This window comes from Lampris incognitus, chromosome 2 (assembly GCF_029633865.1).
Source record: "Lampris incognitus isolate fLamInc1 chromosome 2, fLamInc1.hap2, whole genome shotgun sequence".
Taxonomy (NCBI): domain Eukaryota; kingdom Metazoa; phylum Chordata; class Actinopteri; order Lampriformes; family Lampridae; genus Lampris; species Lampris incognitus.
In genome coordinates, this window is record NC_079212.1 from 140784515 (window position 1) to 140808290 (window position 23776).

Genomic DNA, 23776 nt, shown 5'->3' on the forward strand with positions numbered 1-23776 from the left:
GTGAGCTCCGGGTCCTCGGTGCTGCCGTCGCCCGCTTGCTTGGGTTTTTTTTTTACCCTTCATCCAGCTTCGCTTATTTCTCGTCCAGTTTAAGCCTAGGCTGGTGTGCAGCATGCAGGCTCTCCAAATACCTGTTCTAAGGTTCCCCCCCCTCCCCCCCTTTTTTTTTCTCCCCAGTTGTATCCGGCCAATTACCCCACTCTTCCAAGCTGTCCCGGTCACTGCTCCACCCCCCTCTGCCGATCCGGGGAGGGCTGCAGACTACCACGTGCCTCCTCCGAGACATGTGGAGTCGCCAGCCGCTCCTTTTCACCTGACGGTGAGGAGTTTTGCCAGGGGGACGTAGCTCGTGGGAAGATCACGCCATTCCCCCCCACTCCCCCAAACAGGCGCCCCAACCAACCAGAGGAGGCGCTAGTGCAACGACCAGTACACATACCCACATCTGGCTTCCCACCCGCAGACACGGTCAATTGTGTCTGTAGGGACGCCCGACCAAGCCGGAGGTAACACGGGGATTCGAACCGGCGATCCCCGTGTTGGTAGGCAACGGGATAGACCGCTACGCTAACTTTACCCAATTAGTTTTCCATGTGTTTGCTCTTGGCGTTCAAATATGTACATGGGGGGGGGGGGTTGGGCGATGAGTCAATGTTATCGTTTGCCGTCATTTCCTGTTATTTTATCGGATTGAAATTCGGATGATGTCAAATCATGATACATACTGTTGTTGTCTAAATCACTGCTAGCCAGAATCCATTATCCACCATTTCCCACAAAATGAGGTCTGAAATGTTTGAAGGTGCACCATTTTTGATGCCAGCCTCGGTTTGAACTTGGTTAATGTAAAGTTTAATAGCAATGTGACGAACCTCCGTTGGATTTTTTTTATCATATGCAAAAATAACATGTTTAACCAGATAATAATGATATAGGTTTAAATGTCTGTAAAGCATATATGTCCTCCCACATAGAGACGGGAGAGAATTCCAGGCCCTGGGAAAGGAAAGCAAACATGTGAAAGTGAGCAGCTGAGTGAAGAGTTCGGCTGTGCTGTGCAGGACGGAGGCTGACAGAAGTGCTACAGAAACGCCCTAATATGTTTTTATGAAGGATTCATCACACTGTCCTACTCACTGTGCTGATATTACAATTCCTCTCAGTAAATTTTATTTCCTCCGTTGTTGATAAAATCTACCAGGCTACAGTAGATTGTTCCGGAGCTAGATAACTACATTAGGGCGTCTTGTAGTATTGGGGACAAATTAGATTGCATCTCTCAGCCAGAAGGGCCTGAGTTCGAACCCTGGGGTTGTCCAACCTTGGGGGGGGGGTCATCCCAGGTCGTCCTCTGGTCGTCCTCTGGTCCTGACTGAGGCATGGCAAGATGAACTGGGGTTGGTCCCCGGCGCATTTTATATATATATATATATATATATATATATATATATATATATATATATATAAAATAGTTTCTTTGGTTTGGTTTCGATCCATTTTAGAAATGGCAGAGCCACAACATTAAAACTGTGCAGCCTGAATCAATCCTGGCCAATTTGGCGCTGCCGCGCCCTGTGACGTTAATGCCGTTTTAACGAAGCCTCACCTAAAGACACACAACACTGGAAGAAATGGATTTATGCAGAGAAAGTGTAGCTAGTGATTTACCAGCTTCCGTAGGACAAGTATACACTGCATCTGTGCTTGCATGTGGCCAGACTAGGAGTCTGTAGAAGAGAGACGACTTTATGCGGTCTGAAAGAACATGGTGAATTGGAAAGGGACGTAATCTTGCTAACCTACATTGTCCTTGGTGGATCTGTTGATACCCACCTCAGCAGTAGTTTGACCTCTCAAATCAATCTGTAGTCAAATAATGTGGAAAAATCCCCAAACATTTTACCAAGTCATTTTGTTTCAAAGTCTCTTAATATCGTATAGTATTTAAAACTATTGGAAACCTCAGTCGTTTGAGGATATTTAAACAGACGTGATTCCAGTGAAGCTTCTCTTGGTTGGCTGTTGTCCTACAAACATGTCCCTCGTGTTGAAACCCGGCAGTGCGTGTCGGTAGTAATGAGAAGAGTGAAATTAACATTCCTTGTTAATAAATCATGCATGGCCTCGACTTAGCAACAAGCTGGAATGAGACAAGATGTGAGCAAGGCGAACCTGTATGTGGCATATGAAGAAAGTTTGGATGTAACCTGGAAATTTTCTAGTTTTCCTGTCATGGAAAACCTGAAGTTAATCAAATTGATTAAATGTCCTGGAAATATTGAGTTCTTTCAAAATTGTGAAGTTAGGTTGTAAAACTGTACTTTTGCCCACTTAGTTTGCGTAGTCTATCTAGTCTGATTTTTAGCCGAGATAGCATGTTTTTATCTACATTTTCAGCTGTTTAAGATTTCACACCAGTGTTTGAAGTTTGGGTCGTAAAATTTACACAATCCGGCATCCATACCAGCATGTACCCTGGCTCAGCTGAATGACGGAAGCTAAGCAGGTATGGGCTTGGCTAGTACTTGGATGGGAGACCTTCCAGGAAAACCCGAGTTGCTGCCGGAAGTGATGTTGGTGAGCCAGTAGGGGGCAGTCTTCCCTCTGGCCCTAGTATAAACAACAACAAAAAAAGGGATGCAATCAATGACGGGGACTGTGCTGTAGGAGATACTGTTCTTCAGATGAAAAGTTAAACAGAAGTCCTGACTCACTGTGGTCATTAATCATTGGCATTTATCACAAAGAGTCGGGGGTTCCCTGGTGTCCTGGCAAAATTCCGAATCTGGCTCTCTCTATCTGACTACCTAATCCCCCCCCCCCCATGTAATTGGCTCAGTGATTCCTCCCACTCCACCTCAAGCTGATGTGTGGTGAGCGTTCTGGGGCAAAATGGCTGCCGTGCATCACCCAGGTAGGTGCTACACATTGGTGGTGGTTGAAGTGAGTTTCCCCCACTTCACTGTGAAGAGCTTTGGGTGTCTAGATAAAGTGCTATATAAATGTAATCCATTATCATCATTATAATCCATTCGGAGACTTTGGAGTCTTCCACAAATAGTTAATACTGAATAATATGACCTTCTGTCAGCAACAGCTGTCATGTGTATCCGAGCAAAACTTCAAAGTTCCAGAAAATTATTTCCTAAAGAGTGGGGAGCCCGTTAGGGGCCCCATACATTTGCTGTACATCCACCTGTAGCTATTTAGTCTCCCGGGCCCTTCCAGTTATTGGATGACGAAATCTGTAACTTGAGCCATATCTGCATCCGGACTTTGTTTTAACCAATGCGCTTTCAGTATACAAATCAAGTATCTTTTGCTCAGAATTACTCCGTATCCCATTTCAAGTGATGCCAATATTTAATTCTGATTCGATCCAAGATTAAAAAAAGAGGAAATCCATTCACACTTATTAATTTTTCCAGTATCCCCATTTGGAACCCCTCATATTGCCACATACAGGTTTGTGTTGGCCATGTCTGAAATGTCGTTCCCAACTGGCTATGGTATGATTTTATTAACAAGGAATGTCACTCGACAGGCTCCGTAGATATTATTTCTCCCCGTGGAGGATTATGTTTCTCATCTTAGTATACTAGAAGGTTAAGAGTTGAGAAAGGTCTTTTATCTCATCTTTACTACAGGATAACATGACTTGATAGGACACTTTCCCACATTTTTCCAGTATAGTTAATGGAATTACAGTTGCAGCGGTATTGTGCTTGCCAGTTGCAGTCAATCCACGGATGTTTCTTGGAAAAAATTGAGTTGATTTGCATCCAGCCAGAGAAGGGTGGTGGTGGGTGGGGATGGGCAATAACAGGAAGGCTAAATGCCGAAAGTTTCACCCGGAGCATCCAAAGACGAATTTCCCCTTATAAGTGGGTACCCTCGTGAAGGGGATTGCTGTCAGGGCTGTCTGGCAGAAAGTGGATTAGGAGTAGGGCCAACTGACTATATGCACAGCTGCTCCCAGGCAGCGGGGCCCTGGCTCATACATCAGCTGCTCCACTAATTCAACCACCACCCCCCCAACACACACACACACACACACACACACCAGCAATGGCTAAAATCAGGACTCTCCTCCAGGGTTATTTGCGGAGATGGTTGGTGGCCTGGTTCATATTGCCGTCATGACGGTGAATCATGGTGTTGTGTGTGTGTATACATCTCCCTTGTCCATGAATGTCTTGTTCCAATAGCCCATTTTTCATCAGGTTGTTCTGGTGGCTCAACACCTGACATGGATCTTGTTAACCCGGGCAACGTCAGCCCCCTCCTATACATGGATGACATCAAGCCATATGCCAGGAATGAGCAAGACATGACTCACTGGGCCACCTCACCAGGATCTACAGCGACGACATTGGGATGTCACTCGGACTGGACAAGTGCGGTCCACTGGAAGGAAAAAGAAGGAAGGTGGTGAGGACTTGAAGGGGTTTGATTAGCAGATGGCAGGATAACAGACATACAGGACAGTTACAAGTACCTCGGTATTCCACAGGCAAATAGAAACCATGAGGAGACAGCAAGGAGGTCAGCTACAGCAAAATACCTCCAGAGAGTGAGGCAGGTCCTGAGAACCCAGCTCAGTGGGAAGAATAAGATCCAAGCCATCAACACACATGCCCTACCAGTCATCAGATACCCAGCTGCAATAATAATCTGGTCAAAGGAAGCAGTAAAGGCCACAGATATCAGGACACAGAAACTCCTCACAATGCATGGAGGGTTCCACCCAAAGTCCAACAGCCTGAGACTACGATAAGTGAAAAGATAGGGGGCCAAGAGTTAATGAGTGTCAGAGCCACTATCCAGGATGAAACAAGGAACATCCGTAAGTACATCAGAAAGAGGGGGCCCCCCAGGTTGAACTGCTGAGTGAGTACTCAGGCAGCAGAAGACAGAGAGTGGGGAAGAAGAGGTGATATCATTGAAGACTAAGCCCCTCCATGGGATGTACCATCGACAGATAAAAGATGTGGCTGATATCGAAAAATCCTACCAGTGGCTAGAAAAGGCTGGAATGAAGGTCAGCACAGAGGCTCTGATCATTGCGGCACAAGAACAGGCACTCGTCACCAAATCGGTTGAGGCAAGGGTCTACTACACCAGACAAGACCCAAGATGTAGGCTGTGCAAAGATGCTCCTGACACAGTCCAGCACTTAGAAGCAGGGTGTAGATTTCTAGTTGTGAGAGCGTACACTCAAAAGCATAAACAAATGGCTGGGATAGTGTACAGAAATGTCTGTGCTGAAGACAGACAGGAAGTCCCCAAGTCCAAATGGGAGACACCACCAAAGGTGGTTGAGAATGGCAAAGCTAGGATCCTGCGGAACTTCAAGTTACACACTGACAAGCAGGTGCTGGCTAACCAACCAGACATAGTGATGGTCGACAAGGAACAGAAGACGGGGCATCATTATGGAGGGGGATGAAACAATGGTCTCTTATGATGCTGTCTCTCTTCACATGTGTTCCTGTTGATGAACAGTGGAGGTAATCCATATGAAATTACAAAACGACTCCACTCTTAGCACTAGGACCACTCTTAACACTGACCAAAGGGTATCTGCTCCTGAAGCTGTGTCTTCAGTCTACGTACTTCACATACAGGGGGCAGTACTATAGGCAGAAGCATAGGTGTGCTATGGGTTCCCCAGTCTTACCTGTAGTGGCCAACTTGTATATGGAGGAAGTGTAAAAGAGGGCTCTGATGTCCTATCCAGGGACACCACGTAGCCATTGATTCAGATTTGTGGATGACACCTGGGTCCAGTTACAGAGGGAGGGGTTGAGGCCAAGGGAGAGGAATTTGGTGGTTAGTTTGGCGGGGATGATAGTGTTGAAGGGAGAGCTATAATCTATAAATGGCATCCGGATGTGTGATGTTAAGTTCAACATGGGTCAGAGCAAAGTGCAGGGCAGTGGCAATGGCATCCTCAGTACACCTTTTGGGACGGTAGGCGAACTGATGTGGGTCAAATGTGGGGGGGGGTAATGTTTTTGATGTGAGCCAGAACCAGTCTCTCAAAGCACTTCATGGCAATGGATGAGTGCTATGGGTCGGTAGTCATTCAGACATGTGGATGTTGGTTTCTTGGAGACAGGAATGATAGAAGTGGTCTTAAAGCATGCCGGGACTATGGATTGGGACAGTGAGAGGTTAAATGTAGTTGTGAAGACCTTAGCCAGCTGGTCGGCACATTCCCGGAGGACCCGACCCGGTATGCCGTCCGGTCCAGCAGCCTTCCGTGTGTTCAATCTGTGCAGTGATTCTCTGACCTCTGCGATTGAGGTCAGAGAATGACAGAAAAATGACCGGTTAGCCTTCTTAGACTGTGAAATTGCAATTGGTGATAGGGGAGATTTGATTGTTGATGTTTATGTAAACCAACACATACTGATCAGTACTTAAGGTTTGACTCTCATCATCCACTGGAGCACAAACTAGGAGTCATCAGGACGCTGCACCACTGAGCTGACAACATCCCCACGGACATAGCGGCTGGGGAAGGGGAGAAATCCCACATTAAACAGGCCCTGGTTAAGTGTGGTTATCCTAACTGGACGTTTGTCAAAGCCAGGAAGTGCACCAGCTGATTGAAGAGAGGGGAAGGACAACAGCTTCCTAAGCGTAAACCAGTGGTGATTCCGTATGTGATGGGAGTGTCAGGAAAGTTGAGATGTGTATTTTCCAAACATCACATCTCAGTTGCTTTCAAACCCCAAAACACTCTGTGCCAGAAATTGGCCCACTCTAAGGATGGGTCCCCCCGCCACAAACAGAGCAATATAGTGTACGCTGTTAAGTGCTAGGAGGATTGCCGTAACTTGTACATTGGGGAAACCAAACAGACGCTGGCCAAGAGGATGATGGCACAACACAGGAGAGCTAATGCGTCAGGCCAGGACTCCACAGTCTACACCAGGAGTGGGCAATCTTATCCAGAAAGGGCCGGTGTGGGTGCAGGTTTTTGTTCCAGCCAAGCAGTTACATACCTGATCCCACTGATCAACCAATAGAGTCTTTGCTGAGGAACTTGATTAGGAGACACAGGTGTGTAACTGCTTGGTTGGAACAAAGACCTGCACCCACACTGGCCCTTTATGGATAAGATTGCCCACCCCTAGTCTACACCCATCTACAGGCCGGTGGCCACTCTTTCAAGGATGAGGATGTGCACATCCTTGATAAGGAGGAACGCTGGTTTGAACGGGGAGTCAAAGAAGCCATCTATATGAAGAGGGAACGACTATCCCTGAACCGAGCAGGTCTAAGAGTAAATCTGTCATCATCTTACAACGCCGTGATTGCAAACATTCCCAAATCCTTTGTGAATAGTACACATGGCCATTGAAACTCTAATTAATGGTCACGCCTATTTGCATGTGAAACTGATGGTTGTTTTCAGTCATTATGCAACTGTATTGTTTATAAGGGTGGGGATACCTGCAGTCAGTTTAGACTGAAGAGGTCACTTAGATGAGTGCTGAAACGTTTCTCTCAATAAATGTTGTGTCCAGATGAACTGATTCAACTTTCTTTGATTTTCTTACCTGGATTATTGAGCATGCATGAAGACATCACTTCCACAGGTAAATGGAGCACACCTACATGGCCACCCATGTGATCTAAAAGAAAACAGGACTCATTGGACCAGGCAACCTTCTTCAACTGCTCCAAGGTCCAGTTCCGATGTTCAAGTACCCATTGTAGGCACTTTGGGCTGTGGGCAGCAGTCATCATGGGCACTCTGACCAGTAGGCAGCTGCACTTGCCCCATAGGCAGCAGGGTGCAATGCACTGTGTTGTGACACATTCCTCCCGTAACCATCATTAAAATTTTCTGCCACGCTAGACCTCCTGTCAGTTCGGCTCAGACAGGATAGCCTTCGTTGCCTTTGCGCATCGATGCACCTTGGGCACCCAACACCCTGTCGAAGGTTTGTGCTTTGTCCAGCCTCGGACCACCGTCAGTTGGTGCTCACCACTGCTGACCGGGAGCCTTGCCGTTTCAGAGATGCTCTGACCCAGTCATCTGGCCGTAACAATTTGGCCCTTGTCAAAGTCGCTCAGGTCTTTACTCCTGCCCATTTCTCCTGCATCCAACATGCTGACAACAAGAACTGATTGTTCGCTTGCCATCTAATCTACCTTGACATGTGCCCTTGTTTGGAGATCGTCAACGTTATTCGGTTTACCTGTGAGTGGTCATAATATTTTGTGTAGTGTGTGTGTGTGTGCGTGTACAGCATAAGCTTCAGAAATCCAGGCCCGAGTTGTCGTTGTTGAAAAGACGTGAGCGACTGTGAATGCAAATGCATTCTGATGAATCTGCTCTTTATTTTGTGGCTTTGACCTACTTGCTGCTGATAACTTGCTTTTGGTGTGTGTGGTATGTACGACAGATAACCTACGTGGATTGGCTATGTTGGGTCGAATTCCTTTTGGGTACAGAGACGGTGCTTTTAATAAGATCATGTTTTGTTGTTTGTGTGCTGTTGAAACAGAACTGATGGAAATTTAGGGAGCACTTTGAGGAAATAAAGAGGAGGGTAGTGTTTTGTCTCCTTTACAGAATTGGAAAGTACTTCACCAGCTGTTCCAGTTTCCCGGACAGTTTTCCTCCCTGCACACTGCAGAGAAACAGGCAGGGTGGGGCCAGAGAGACCAGCTTGATAGCACATTCCTCCCTGTCCTAGCTTGTCCCCCTCCCATCTCTCTCTCTCTCTCTCTCTCTCTCTCTCTCTCTCTCTCTCTCTCTCTCTCTCTCTCTCTGTCTCCCTCTCTCTCCTTCCTATCTCCCTCTTCCTTCTCTAATCATCTAGATCTGGCATTGGGGATTCAAGGTCTGCCACTGCATCGCTCTCTCTCTGTCTCTCTTCTCTCTCGGTCTCTCCGTCTCTCTCGGTCGGTCTCTCTCTCTCTCCCTCTCTCTCTCTCTCCACCTGCAGATCATTGTTCCCTACCTTAAGTGTATTTGCATTTGCTCTCATCTATTGTCAGCATGAAGAGCCACAGAGTTTGATGTCATTTTTTGTTTCTACCCCCAGCCACCCACCCACTGTAAAACACAAAACTGCAGGGGTCTAAAACAGGAAGTGGATGACAGAATGTTCAAGCATGTTGTTTTCCCCAGTTTATGTAACCCTAGAAAAATGTCAGGGTTTTTCCCCATGTAGATTTTTTTTGTCGTTTTCTTGAAACTCGGTGGTGTGCTTGAACGTGTGAGTGCCGTCATTACTGCAGTTGTTGTTGTTTCTGTTTCCATTCAAAAAGAAACCGAACCCAAAGCGAAACTCCCTCTCTTGTGTCCCCGCCCCACAGACATGGCAGCCATTCGGAAGAAGCTTGTGATCGTGGGGGATGGAGCGTGCGGGAAGACCTGTCTCCTCATCGTCTTCAGTAAAGACCAGTTCCCCGAGGTGTACGTGCCAACTGTGTTCGAGAATTACATCGCTGATATCGAGGTTGATGGAAAACAGGTCTGTATACTCCTCGAGGAAGCAAACAAAACAGGCTTTGTCGATGTAATGACATCCGTCTAATGCAAGTAGAAACTTTTTTTTTTTCTTTTGGCTTGTGTACAGAAAATATCTGCAAACTTCTGCCTTTTAGCAGGTGCAGAACGAGTATGACGAGTAATATTCAGAAAACTCCACGTCACGCTGCGTCGCAAGAAAATCACTGCATATTTATTTTTGTAACATTTCGATCAAAAGGATCATCAGACCAACGTTAACAGAGGAGGTGCCACCCCACAAATAACACGGCAACAGGCGATTCCAAATAAAACCAAAAACATTGATGGAGAGGCCGGGCACGGCCTTGTGGGTGAGCCTAACGGGCCTGGGCCCACCCACCTTTACATCCGGCCCACCCTAAATGACTGGGAGAACATAGCTTTTCTTAACTTTTTTTATTTTTAATTATTAAAATTAACATTTAGATATACAATAAATGCTAAAAAAAAAACATTTAATAGGTTACCATCATGTGTGACCTCTGGACCAATCACAACAGGCCATTTTACGTCGGCCCGGGCCCGTTAGTCCCGCGCACGCATGTCACGGTACGGAGGTGGTTCAGCAGCGGATAACGGCCAAAAAAACCGTGTTTGAAAAATCTATCCGATATTGTAGGCTACATCTACAGTAATCCGTTGTTGTGGCTCAACAGCCATTGATTTATAAAGACCTCAAATGCCTCTACACAATCCACGGCAAAAAAACAAACATGGCAGACGGGATACTACTGTTTCGTCTCACGCGGGGGCGGGGCAGGCTAAGCTAACTGCTAGCCCATGCGGCCCGGCAGTCCCGACAGTCATCCTGGCGTTCGCCCTCTTGGACAGTGCTTTTTTTTTGTGGATATGTTGGATATATGTGTTTTTGTAGTTTGGATGTGTGTTTTATATTTCATTTCTCATACTTGCGTACATGATTTGGGCGATAGACCCGTGTGTACTGCTTGTAATACTGTCGTGGGTGTATAATAAGCTATCTGGGCATTGAAAATGTTGCGGAAAATGGATTTAAAAAGTGTCGTGATCAACCCGACGCGCTAGTCGCCTTCCACAGCGCGACATCCGCCATTTGTGTTGTGGCGACACCGCCGGTCGAAAGCCGTCAAAGGAAGGGAGACGGTGTCAGCTTGTATAATTAAAAGGGCCGGCCAAAATGGAGATCCTGGCACCGTGCCTGGGAGACGACACAATACATCTATATACAGAACCACAAATAGTCCATCATATATTTACAAAATCATACTCGACACAAGCTCGTCGTTCAAAGCTGAGGCGGCGACGGCCTGAAGAGTGAAAATATAAAATGTTTGTGATGTCACTCACAAGTGTCCTCGAAGTAATGAAACAGACCGGCGGATGTAACCGACACGGTGTCCCTGCCCGTAACGTCATGGGTCAGTTGCTGAGTATAGAGCTCACTCTTAATCAGTACCGACGTTGCATACGAGGCCCTCGTATACGTGTGTGTGTGTTTGTTTTGTGTGGAATCTTGTTTTGGACGACTGTGTGACCGCTACGTGGGATGTTAGTCGGGGGGGGGGGGGGGTCGGTCGGTCGGCAGGGGCCCCATGTCCAAGCAGCAGATGGCCTGTTATGTCAAAAGGCTTTGTTCTCTCGTATTGACCACCATGGCAGGATCGCCACTTGGCAAAACAGGAAATGACTCCGCTCCTCAACTTCCTGTTCAGACATGGAACAGGGGATGGCTCCTGGTAACCCCCCCCTCCCTCCCCCTTTCTCTCAGGACCCTTCTCTTCTCCTGCCTGTCTGATAAATGCCTCTCTCATTTCCTGTTGTAGAGGAGGGATTGGAGGTTGGGGTTTTTTAGGGTGGGGGGGCGACGGGGTGGTTAATTTGTGTTCTGGGCAGGAAAACTAAATTTAGGGGATCCGTGTCTGGATGCAGATGATATACAATTGAGATAAGACTGCTAACCACGACAACCGGTTACCCCACCCCCCCCACCCCCGCCCTCTCGGGTCTTTAAGGGGTCTGTAAACCCCTCCAGAATTACCACCATTACAGACGCAGCCAGATTAGATTTGTGCTCTTTGCACATGGTCCCTAAATTGGAATTAGATTCCCCTGGTGGAGAAAATGTCATTCTTTTTTCTTTTCTGTCCCTTTACCTTCAGTGGTTTGGACAGTTTTCTAAAAATAGCTTCTTTTTTTTTTTCTTCCTTCCTTCCTTCCTTTTCGCCCTCTTTCCTCCCAAAAAGTCCCCTGGTTATTCAGTAACTCCGGAGGGAACACAACTGCACTCATTGCTCATGTTGGCAGCGTGCTGTCACCTCCCACCCACCGCCTCTGCAAACCTCTATTTTGGGACCGTTGACTAATGTTTGTGCTCCGCGGGCGCTCCATCTATTGTCATTCGCAGTTCCACCCCCCAGCCACCCCCCCCTTTTTTTTATTTTAAGTCAAACTGAAATCGACACACTAATATGTTCTACCATCATTTACTACTGTAATTGTCGAGCATTTTGTACCGCCTGTTTTTGACTGAAAACGATAGAATTCAGTTTTTCTATTTTTTTTTAACGCCAACGCTCGTGATTTCATCGGACACTCATTTGCATACAGCCAATCAGGTCAAACCATCAAAATACGAAACTCTGCCTACCATTGCTTGCCTGCTTCACTCTAAGGGCAACTCATGAATATTAATGCAGAATAGACCACGCCCCCACTGCGCTTTAGGCAGTTGAGTTCCACCGTGAATATTAATGAGGAATAGACCACGCCCCCACATTTCTTTTGACAGTTGAGCTTTGATGATGAATATTAATGAGGAAATATACCACGCCCTCGCCGTTCTTTAGACGATTGAGATGTTATAGACAAAAGTATAAAATAACACAATATTACTCGTTTACTAATAAAGGTAGTTGGAGTTAGTTTTTTGAAAGTAACTAAGTTGTGAAACAATTACAAATCTGGTTGCTGATTTCGTCGACTTACTTTAAAAAGTTTTTAGCGGAGGTTGTTTGTGGGAACGGTGGCTCGGCCGAGGAGTTCGAGTCGATCTGGAAGTCGCTGCTCCCGCAGGAGCAGACGGTATCTGGCTTGGTGCTCTCTAATCTCTCTCTCGTTTGCCTAATTGAATTAATCAGCAGTGTGACTGGATAAGACCGGTCCCCCATGTTCACTTCTGGAACGCCGACAACACAAAAGCAGACTTGTGATTTGGTTCAGTGCTGCATGAGATAAGTAGACGAGAGGAAATGGGGTTGAGGGGGGGGAGGGGAGGGGGGAATACCTGTGCACTGATTTCATTTGTTTTTCCTCGTTTCGCTTCTACTTTTGTATCTCGCCTCTGTCAAGACTCTGGATCCCTCTGCCACGATGACTTATGAAGGCTTTTCGGAACCAGACGCCTATTTATCGTGACGAGCGGTTTAACAAAAGACACGGCTCGTCATTTCATGGCACCGACTCTCCCATTGTGATGCAGAGCATGTGTTGAAAGTTGCACAGATGTGTAATTTTAGACGCCCATAGATCTCACTGTTAACTCGTCGGAGGGAAAACGGGAACTTATTCAAACACTGCGACTTATATGGAAAGGTATTTTTTATTTCCAGTATGTCCGACACGGCGTAGCTCTGAAGTTATATCGTGCGGGTGTTAATGTCATACAACCTGCAGGGGAATATGGCAAATGTGGAGGATGTATAAATAGCAGCCGCGCCGCAGTGATGTCAAAACTAAAATATGTGCTTCTGTGAGGCAAATGTTGGGAGTACGCTCACTTTAGGGGCTCCTGCGTTGCGTTCCAGAGCAGCACGACTCCCATTTTATCACTACATAAAATATACACTTGCCCTTAATTGTTTGTTGTCTTTGGAGCTGTTGGGTATTTGTAAGTGCCTGCTGGGGGAGTTCCTATAAATACCCAATAACTACAACTGGCACGCTGCTGAACTTTTCATTTCTGGTCGCTGGAGACCTTCATATGGGGTAAAGTCTCCGTTTTCCATCAAAATAACAGCATGTTGGGGCGTCCGGGTGGCGTGGCGGTCTACGCCGTTGCCTACCAACACGGGGATCGGCGGTTTGAATCCCCGTGTTACCCCCGGCTTGGTCAGGCGTCCCTACAGGGGACGTGGGTATGAGTCCTGGTCGCTGCACTAGCGCCTCTTCTGGTCGGTTGGGGCGCCTGTTCGGGGACTGGGGGGAATAGCCTGATTCTCCCACACGCTGCGTCCCCCTGGTGAAACGCCTCACTGTCAGGTGAAAAAAAAGCTGCTGGTGACTCCACATGTATGGGAGGAGGCATGTGGTAGTCCGCAGCCCTCCCCGGATCGGCGGAGGGGGTGGAGTAGCGACCGGGATGGCTTGGAAGAGTGGGGTAATTGGCCAAGTACAATTGGGGAGAAAAAAAGGGGGGGGGGGACATTTATTGGCTGCAGTTTCTTAAATGCTTGCCTCTGATCTCGGAAGCTAAGCAGGATTGGGCCTGGTTAGTACTCGGATGGGAGACCTCCTGGGAATACCAGGTACTGTAAGCTTACTGGCGGCCTTCCCAGGGTGTCTCCCCACCTGCCACCCAATGACTGCTGGGATAGGCTCCAGCATCCCCACGACCCCGATTGGGACAAGCGGCTTGGACAATGGATGGATGAATTAAATTAATACTTGAGGCTTTCGTTTGGGGTTGTTTTGTCAGAATAAGTGACCAGTTTTTAAGACATCACTTCAGACTCTGGAAACTGAAGCGTTCATCAGTATTTTAGACTTCTGACAGACTAAACGATCAGTCGAAAAAGTAATTGATAGATTAATCTATTATGGAAATAGTCGTCAGTTGCAGCCCCTATATATCGTATATACCCACAATGTTCAATGCTGATTCTCAACTGCTACACAAGTCACAAGATGAAAATGAATTATGCAGAACCTCCCGAATACGCACAAACCACCCTTCGAATTACTCCCGCTTCAAAGACGTCACTTTTTAGAGCAGTTTAGAAAGTAAACATGCCATTAGATATGTATAGTAGTCACGCTTAATATACTTAGATGGCAACAACGCTAACTATAGTTCTTATGTGTAAGGCGTCACTGCATTTAACCACTGTCACCACCATCAGCTGTCTCTTTGGGTCTGGTCTAGGTGGAGTTGGCATTGTGGGATACTGCCGGTCAAGAGGACTACGACAGACTGAGGCCCCTCTCTTACCCCGACACAGACGTTATCCTCATGTGTTTCTCCATCGACAGCCCCGACAGTTTAGGTAAAGCGACACTTGATTCTATTTGACCTTTTTCTCTTTTTATTTTCGCTGTCATTTCTCAAGACTCGGGGCTTTTCCTATCAACCATGTAAGTTGTTTATTTGTTAAATGCCTTAATGGACTTGATGGGAAGTAAGGATTAGCAGTGCCAGAATCACCTTTGCCTCAAAGCAATCCGTCACGAGGGGGTTTTGTGCCCTCGCCCTTTCTTTCCTAGTTCCTCTACAGTGTTAAGAGCCGTTTTTGTCTCTCCTGACAGAAAATATCCCGGAGAAGTGGACCCCTGAGGTGAAGCACTTCTGCCCCAATGTCCCCATCATCCTGGTGGGGAACAAAAAGGACCTGAGGAATGACGAGCACACGCGACGAGAGCTGGCCAAGATGAAGCAGGTACTTTAAAAGCTTTTTTTATCCAACCGGCCATGTGGGTCTGTAGAAATACGGAGCCACCTTCCTAAGATTCAAGATTCAAAGTTCAACTTTGTCTGTCCCAGATGCATCCTCGGTGATGCAGCATCGCACCAATGACGCAAGACGATCCGTACAAATACGATAATCCTAGGCAATTAAAAACAATGCAGAACAATACTGCAGCACCTAAACCGTGTTCACACTCGTGTCCTTCACATTGCAACTATGGTCATGATTTAGGCTGAGCTGAATAACCATCTCATTGCCTATAAGGTTTACAATTTTTGGCAGGTTTTTCCATAATAGTCGTTTGTGTTTATGTGTTTAAACACATTAGTTTTATTTTTTCCCCACATATTTAAAGATTGTATAACTAACAGGACCACTATCTGTCGACCCGCAACACCAACGTCTACTTGTCTCGGATTAAACTCCTCCTGAACATTGTGTTCCATGTTGACCTTCAGTACAGTCTCAACAAAGAAGAACAAATATCAGGGAGAAATGGACTGCCCACTTCCTGTAAAAGCAGCGCTACTTGTACATCCCTCCATTAGTATCCTCCAGAGAACCCGTGTGGCCAGTGACCAGAAATGCCGACAATCGGCCTTTCTAGTCTAACATGGTAGTTGACGTTTGGTCTTGTCTTTTTCATAGAAGGGCAACACCTGCAGCCACCATTTTTGCCTCCGCATCAAGTGTCTCAAATTCTGAAGTGCACACCTTGGAGTGGATTATCAGTTACACCATGGTCACTTTCCAAAGAAGGTCAAAACAAAAGCAAAAACAAAAGCATTCACTTCCCAGGTAGCAGACACCTTTGGGCTTAATCTGGGGCACTTTTGGTACTCACGGCTCAGTTACGGCGCTGGCAACTGTTGTGATGGCCCAGATGTCATAAGCCGGGCCTGACTTGGGTTACAGCAAGTGTTGCGTGGGCCAGACATGGCCCAAATGTAATGAACCGGGCTTGATTTGGGATTCAGCACATACTCTGTGGGCCAGATGTGGCCCAAGTGTGGCTGAGTCGAGGCAGCCACACTCAGCCTGAGTCAACGCCGTCATTCAAGGCCAAACATGGGCCGTGAGATAACTGCAGATGTTGGCCATATTTGGGCCAAAGATTCTTTGCTATCTGGGTTATCATTTATTTGCGCGTGGGAGGATCACGCTATTCCCCCCCCCCACCACCACCAGTTCCCCCTCCCACCCAAACCGGCGCCCCGACCGACCAGAGGAGGCGCTAGTGCAGCGACCGGGACACATGCCCACATCTGGCTGCCCACCGGCAGACACGGGATGCCCGACCAAGCTGGAGGCAACACGGGGATTTGAACCGGCGATCTCCATGTTGGTAGGCAACGGAATAGACCGCCACCTGGACGCCTCAGTATTATTTTTTGTTGTAGGTTGGAGATATGTGTTGAAGTTTGGGTATGTGTTTTGTCTTTGTGCTGCACCGCTGTGGGCTGGGGGAACAATATTTTGTGTCATTTCATGTACACAGGTGCACAAAATGACATAAATGTTAATACACAAGGGTCCGCGGTGGCGTAGCGGTCTAAGCATCGGCTTGGTGTCGATGCAGTTGCCCACTGGGGACTGGGGTTCGCGCCCCGGTCTCGTCTGATCCGACTATGGCCGGACTCGATGAAGCAGCAATCATTGGCAACGCTGTCTTCGGGAGGGGGGCGGAGTCGGCTTGTGTTCGTCACGTGAATGCGTCTCTGTGTGTGTCGGAAAAACAGCGGTTCGGCTTGGATTCGCCTCGTCACGAAAGTGGGGAGGCGAATCCTTCGAGACTGCCGGCCGGAGAGATGCAGGTGGCGAACGCATGCAGTACGAGGGTGGGTGTTTGAATTAAAATAGGGATCAATTGGCCACTAAATTGGGAGAAAAAAGGGAAAAATCAGAAATAAATTTATAAAAAATAAATAAATAAATGTTAATACACCACGTGTGTATATCTAAACTTTTGCTGTTTTTATTTGTGTTTTTTTTTTTTTTTTTTTTTTTTTTAGGAGCCAGTGAAGCCGGAGGAAGGCAGAGACATGGCCAATCGAATCAGTGCCTTCGGCTACTTGGAGTGCTCCGCCAAGACCAAGGACGGTGTGCGAGAGGTGTTTGAGATGGCCACCCGGGCGGCGCTGCAGGTCCGCAAGCGCAAGAAGCGGAGCGGCTGTCTGCTGCTGTGAGGTGCTGGTTGATCCGCCGGTCCAGACGTCCTCGACACCATCTGACCAACAGGAATTACAATTGAGAGGGGGGGGGAAAAAAAAAAAAAGAAAATGTAAAAAAGAAAAAGCATGACGCAAGAAGGACTTGACTTTTACCGAACGACGTCTTTGTACTGTATCTCACATTTCGCAAAAAGAGGCGGGCAGATGTACGCAAAGCGGCGCCGAAACACGACATAAAGCAGGAAAAGGCCACGGCCTGTATGATAACACTGGTTAAGAATGGGCCGCTTGACCTCCGTGTTGATTCCGTTCCCCTAAATGGCACGATTCGGCTCCCCGTGTATTTCTGTTCCCTATCTGTATTTCTTTAGCCGTTCAAGGGGGACAGTCGCGAATGCACAAATTTGTATGCCACATTGTTCTCCCCGAGCATGGACGAGCAGCACCCCGCCCCGCTTGTTTAGATGGTCCTACTGAGCGAGGACTTCTCCAGATTGTTTTGAACCGCCCCGGTTATTGGTTCTGTTTCCCATCGTCATAGATATCCCGGTCAGAGGATGGATTTTCCTGAAAACATGTTTTGGTCATACGATCCAGTGCCTTTTTTTTGTTTTTTGTTTTTCTCCCGTGTTCCTCGCGCACACCACCATCTGCTTCGTGTTTGGCAGATTACTAACTGAGAAGGCCGAGAGGGCCTCGCCATTGTCCTTTAGCTCAATTTACACGGTGCTGTCGGGGAAACCCGAGCGTAGCCATAACTAAAGGCTTTCAGCGCTGCCGACATCTCTCCACCCACAGCGAATAGCTCCTTGCCTCGGTTCGGTTGTCGGGAGACGTGGACGCTGTCCGTCTCGCCATTCGGTCCTCTCCCGTTGAGGGACAGATGTGTTAGCCGGCCGTCGCCTCGTCAGCGAAACATTGACCTTCCCGCGCTACGGACGACCCACTTATTGAACGCACATTCCTCATAAACCATCCTCCACCTGTGCGGTGGCCCCCACACGATGGGGCAAACCAAACAGGCCGATCGAGACACAAGTGGATAGGACCGAGGCCGGCCGAAAAGCTCCCTCGCTCGTTAAGCTGCGGACGATAGTTTACTTAATCCTGTCTTGGAGCGGGAAGACTGGTATTCTGTTAGCTGTTGATGATGGGAGTCCTGGTCCGTTCAGCGGGTAGCCCGGTCCGGGAACGCTCGTCTTGTTTTGTCCGCCTTAGCGAGAGATTGTGGATGTCGAGGGGTTTTTTTCCGGTGGGGTGAATTTTTTTTTTTCTTTTATCTTCGCAGATTTGTTTCGAGGTGAGTCACGTTTGTTTGTGCGGAGTTTGCTTTTCTCCAGTGCCTTCTCAATTCCGGCAGCCCGCGTGCCTTTGGCGTTCCCCCTCCCTCCCTCCACCGGAGCAGATGGAGCCGCAGGTTTATGCCAACCCAACGGTGACTCGGTCAGGTCTGACATCTCTGACATGCCTCGGTAGAGATCTGCTCTTTCTGTGCGTTTCGTCTGAACACCTGGGGGAGGGGGAGGGGGGGGGTCATGCGAGACGTGTTATTTTCATCCAGGTTTCCTGCCCTCGCCACACACACACACACACACACACACATCCATAATACCGCGTTATGAAAAGTGATCGCTAGTGTGCGTCGCATCACCCTGGCTGTTTGCCTGGGTTAGACCTTCGTGTGTTGCGCACGTTTCCAGAAACGAATTGTCGGCCGATCCTTCTTTTTTCCCCCCCCCCAAATCCGCTCCATGTTTTCTTAGTATCAGTGAGAAACATCTGGCGGCAGCGGCCAAAAAAAAGGTCCCCTTTGATGATGTGGAACTTGGTCTCGCTGCCAAAAGCTCAGGAGCGTGTCGTCACCGTTCACAGCGCGTCTGTGAGAAAGTGGCGACTGGGCTTCTTTTCCGACACCCCGCCATTACCGAGTCCTCATCCTGATCTTCACCTCCCAGTGTAAAAACTTGGATATTTCGGATCTCGTCGAGGAGGCGGCAGGCCCCTGAGGGTGTTGGTGTGTGCTTTTTGAATGGGATTCGTAGCGTAGTCTCTTATTGGAGACGTGCCGGAGACTTGGTAAAACCGCGCCGCTGGTCCTAGTTTTACGTTTGTGCGTCGGGATGCTTTATTGTAAATGTAACGGCTCCGGCTAAGACGCCCGAAAGGCCCGGCGGCTCGTCGGCTTTGGCACAAGAGTCTCCACAGCTTTCCTCTTCCCTGCGTCTCTTGGTCATCTAACTTGTGTCTCTCGGGTTACACGTGTCCGGGTGGGTTTAAAGAAAGGTGGATGTTGATGTCCGTCTTACGTGTTGCATGCGACGTCCTTGTATCCCATTTACGCCAGCAAATGAACACCAGCTACCAAAATGGCTTGTTTTTGGTTTGATCCTTTTTAGTTGCCATACTACATCCAGGAGGCCGATTTCGTAATGCAACTTTACACCCTCTGCTGGCCATGCAGATGTGCCGTGGACGTGCTAGTGCTAAAACTATGGGGGGTAACCGTGTAAGGTGTGTTTACCACAGTTCAGATAAGGCCTTTGTGTGAAAATAGGGGTGCGGTTCATTTCTTTTGGGACACCATTTGCAGTCAAAGAAACTTAACACCGGATGAGTATGCCGTCGAGTCAAATAATCCCTCCGACAGATGTGCAAATGTGGATGAATGCTGACAGGCAAGCACACTAAATGGGCCCTCCCATTAACTCTTCGAAAGCTGCGTTGTGTGGCATGATTTTTCAGCGTTTTCTTTTTCTTGTCGAGCTTAGAGCCCAAGGAATTGTGGGGAACGTACAGGAAAGGTGTTTGACCGTATGATAAGTTGAATAACCTCCACAGCTTGAAAGCACAGAGTAATTAAAGCATTCCCTTAGAGCAGTGGTTCTCAAACCGGCGCTGCTGGTTTCTCACTGTGCCACATAGCTGAATACATTCACGTGTTTTGCCAGATCCGCAGCTGAACTCGGGAGTTTACATACACTTAAAGTTGAAGTCGTTAAAAGATTATTATTTTTTCTTTTGCATTCGTAGAGAGAGAGACGGACAGGAAAGGCAGGGGAGCGAGGGGATGACGTGAAGCAAAGGGCCCGGGTCGAATTCGAACCCAGGCCGCGGCGGTAAGGACTCAGCTTTATGTGGTTCCACTCTACCGGGTGAGCCACTGGGGCACACCCAAAACTCATTGTTTAACCACTCAGCAAATTTCATGTTAACAAACTATAGTTTTGGCAAGTCAGTTAGGACATCTACTTTCAGTTAGGACTTTGTGCATTGACAAGTAAATTTTCCAACAATTGTTTACAAGCAGATTCACGTATAATTCACTTTATCACAATTCCAGTGAGTCAGAAGTTTACACTGAGTTGGCTGTGCCATTAAACAGATTGGAAAATTCCGAAAATGATGTCATGGCTTTAGAAGCTTCTGATTGGCTAATTGACATTAAGGGCTGCCTTCATACTCAGCCAAGACCTCAGAAAAAAAAAAAATTTGTGGACCTCCACAAGTCTGGCTCATCCTTTGGAGCAATTTCAGAATGCCTGAAGTTACCACATTCATTTGTACAAATTATAGTACGCAAGTATAAACACCAGGGGACCACGCAGCCGTCATACCGTTCAGGAAGGAGATGAGTTGTTTCCTAGAGATGAAGGTGCTTTGGTGCGAGAAATCAACAAAGCCCAGAACAATGGCAAAGTATCTGTAGCCACAATAAAACAAGTCCTACATCAACATAAGCTGAAAGGCCACTCAGCAGGGAAGAAGCCACTGCTCCGAAACCGCCACAACAAAGCCGGACTACGGTTTGCAACTGCACACGGGGAGAAGAAATGTCCTCTGGTCTGATGAAACAAAAATTGGAACCGTTTGGCCATAATGACCATTGTCATGTTTGGGGTGGGGGGAAAAGGGGGGCGGCTTCCAAGCCGAAGAACACCCTCCCAACCGTGCAGCATCATGTTGTCGGGGGACTATGCTGCAGGACGGACTGGTGCACTTCACAAAATAGATGGCATCATGAAGACAAATGATGTGTCTATGCTGAAGCAGCATCTCTGGACATCAGCCAGGAAGTTCAAGCTTGGTCGCAAATGGGTCTTCGAGTGGCCATCACAAAGTCCTGACCTCAATCCGGTAGAAAATTTGTGGGCAGAACAGAAAACTCGTGTGCAAGTAAGGGGGCCACAAACCTGACTCATCTACACCACTTCTGTCAGGGGGAATGAGCTAAAATCCAGCAAATGATTGAGAAGCTTGCGGAAGCTACCTGAATGTCAAGTTAAACAATTATTAAGGCAATGCTACTAAATACTAAAGTGTATGTGAACTTCTGACCCACTGGAAATGTGATGAAAGAAATAAAATTCTATTATTCTTAAAATAGAGTGGTGATCCTAACTGACCTAATATTTACCAGCATTAAATAGCAATTGTGAAAAAGGGGCAGCACGGTGGCCCAGTGGTTAGTGCACTTGCCTCACAGCAAGAAGGTCCTGGGTTCGAACCCCAGGCCGTCCCAGGCCCTTTCTATGTGAAATTTGCATGTTCTCCCAGTGTCTGCATGGGTTTCCTCCCACCATCCAAAAGACATGCATGTTAGGGTTGGTACTCCTGTCTGTGCCCCTGACCAAGGGAGTGGAAAGAAGAACTGGAGTCGGTCCCTGGGCGCTGCAGATGGGTTAGATGCAGAAGACAAATTTTGTTGTAACCTGCACAATGACAAAAATAAAGTGGCTTTCATTCTTTCTTAAATGTATTTGGCTAAGGCGTATGTAAACTTCCGACTCAAACTGTAAAACCTCTCAAATGAGATGGGTGGAACACCTGACAAACGGTGAACTTAACTACCAGGTAGAATGGGGAAAACCAGCAGTACCGTGGGTCTGAGGACCCGATTGAGAACCGCCGCCTTTGAGCAGCAGAGGGTCCGGCGTCGAGCCCATCACTAAGCATGTATACTGCTGTCGTGTATGCAAAATGACGTTGCACTATATCAAACGTGTCCTTTTATGATGTCAATGTATGCATGAGTAAACCATGAGTCTTTTACAATGTGTGCACAAATCGACATGCAAGCACTGGCATACACACATTTTCTCCGTGGGAACAGCTTCTGCTCAATGTTGTGTAATCTCTCCTCTCTCTGGAAGTATTTGAAATTGTAAGAATTCTGATTTATAGAAGAAAAAAAAAAATCAGTTCTAACGCTTCGTAAAGTGTTGTAGTGACTGATTTAAGTGAACATGACCATTGTTAATAAACTATTTTTGAGACAAGACCCACTTGCTTCCTTTGGTCAACTGTTGTGGAAATATACATCCGAAAAATTGTGTATATATATATATATATTACATCCTGCCAAAGTGATGGTTAGTCTTTACAACACTAGTTAAAAAATATCAGTCTTTATTGCTAATTTTTCAACAACAAAACTTAAAATCAGAACGGCTGAGTGGATGGATGACCGAGTAAAGAGGGAATCTTACTTGTTAAGTGCAATATGCAGTAAGACGTATCGGCTCTTGGAAAACAGGATTGCCGGTTCTTTCTAAACATGCATTGCTGGTATAGAACAATGTTTACAACAAACCATTTCAGATCTGAAAGTGGACAGATCTTTGAAAGACCACAGAGACGAGGATGAAAACTACGATAATTCAAAAGTAACTTTCGGCAGTGAACGTTATCAAACAAAAAAAAAGCACTACCGACATTCATCGCACTCTGCAGATTGTCTCACTTTTGGACATCTTGTCACAATAATTGTTGGCTGATGTAGCAGAAGTCCGTGGATGCGAGTGGCAAATACCACCTGAGTGTTTCTGCAGGTCTCGGCCCTGTGTGGTCGTCTTCCAGTTTGCCTTGTTCTGAATGGGGTTGAGTGGAGGGGGGAATTCGGTGTTCCCTTCTCCATTCTGGATGCACGGGCTGCTGAAGGGAACTCCCCTCCGGCTGAAGATCTGAAAAGATGACAGGAAGCACAACATATTAGTGAGCGATAAAGTTCTGCACCTGTTTGGTGGCGCAGGCGGCACAAAAATTTACAAATGAGTTTGGCTGTCATTTTGAACGGTCAACACAGGCAGGTAACTAGGTAACAGTTCCAGTAGCGTAGCTCAGATATACTGGCGGCGGGCCACTTACCCCCCAACCCCAGTACACGTGCTGAGGGGACAGCCCACAATTCATTGCGTTGGGACGTATAAAACGGATACAAACGGAAACCCCGGGAAAAACAAAGCAAAAACGAATGGCGCCCGGCAACACGTGTTGTCGCGGAAACAACTGGCGAGACGAAATTAACACGCAGACGTTTTGAAACACAAAATGAGCATCGCCTGGTGAAATACGCTTCCACTTTTCATTGTTTTGAACGTACATTACGATATTACTCGTATGCAGGGAAA

The 23776-nt window shown here is 47.2% G+C and overlaps 1 protein-coding gene across 1 annotated transcript in view; it reads left to right on the top strand.

Moving 5' to 3' along the window:
• Positions 1-22647, top strand: part of rhoca (ras homolog family member Ca) — a 31099-nt gene extending 8452 nt beyond the window's left edge. The window contains exons 2-5 of the mRNA XM_056275393.1: positions 9343-9500; positions 14658-14778; positions 15038-15168; positions 17211-22647. Coding sequence (XP_056131368.1) covers positions 9345-9500; positions 14658-14778; positions 15038-15168; positions 17211-17384 — 582 coding nt within the window. The 5' untranslated portion in view covers positions 9343-9344 and the 3' untranslated portion in view covers positions 17385-22647. The remainder of the gene's footprint in view (positions 1-9342; positions 9501-14657; positions 14779-15037; positions 15169-17210) is intronic.
• Positions 22648-23776: the final 1129 nt, after the last annotated feature.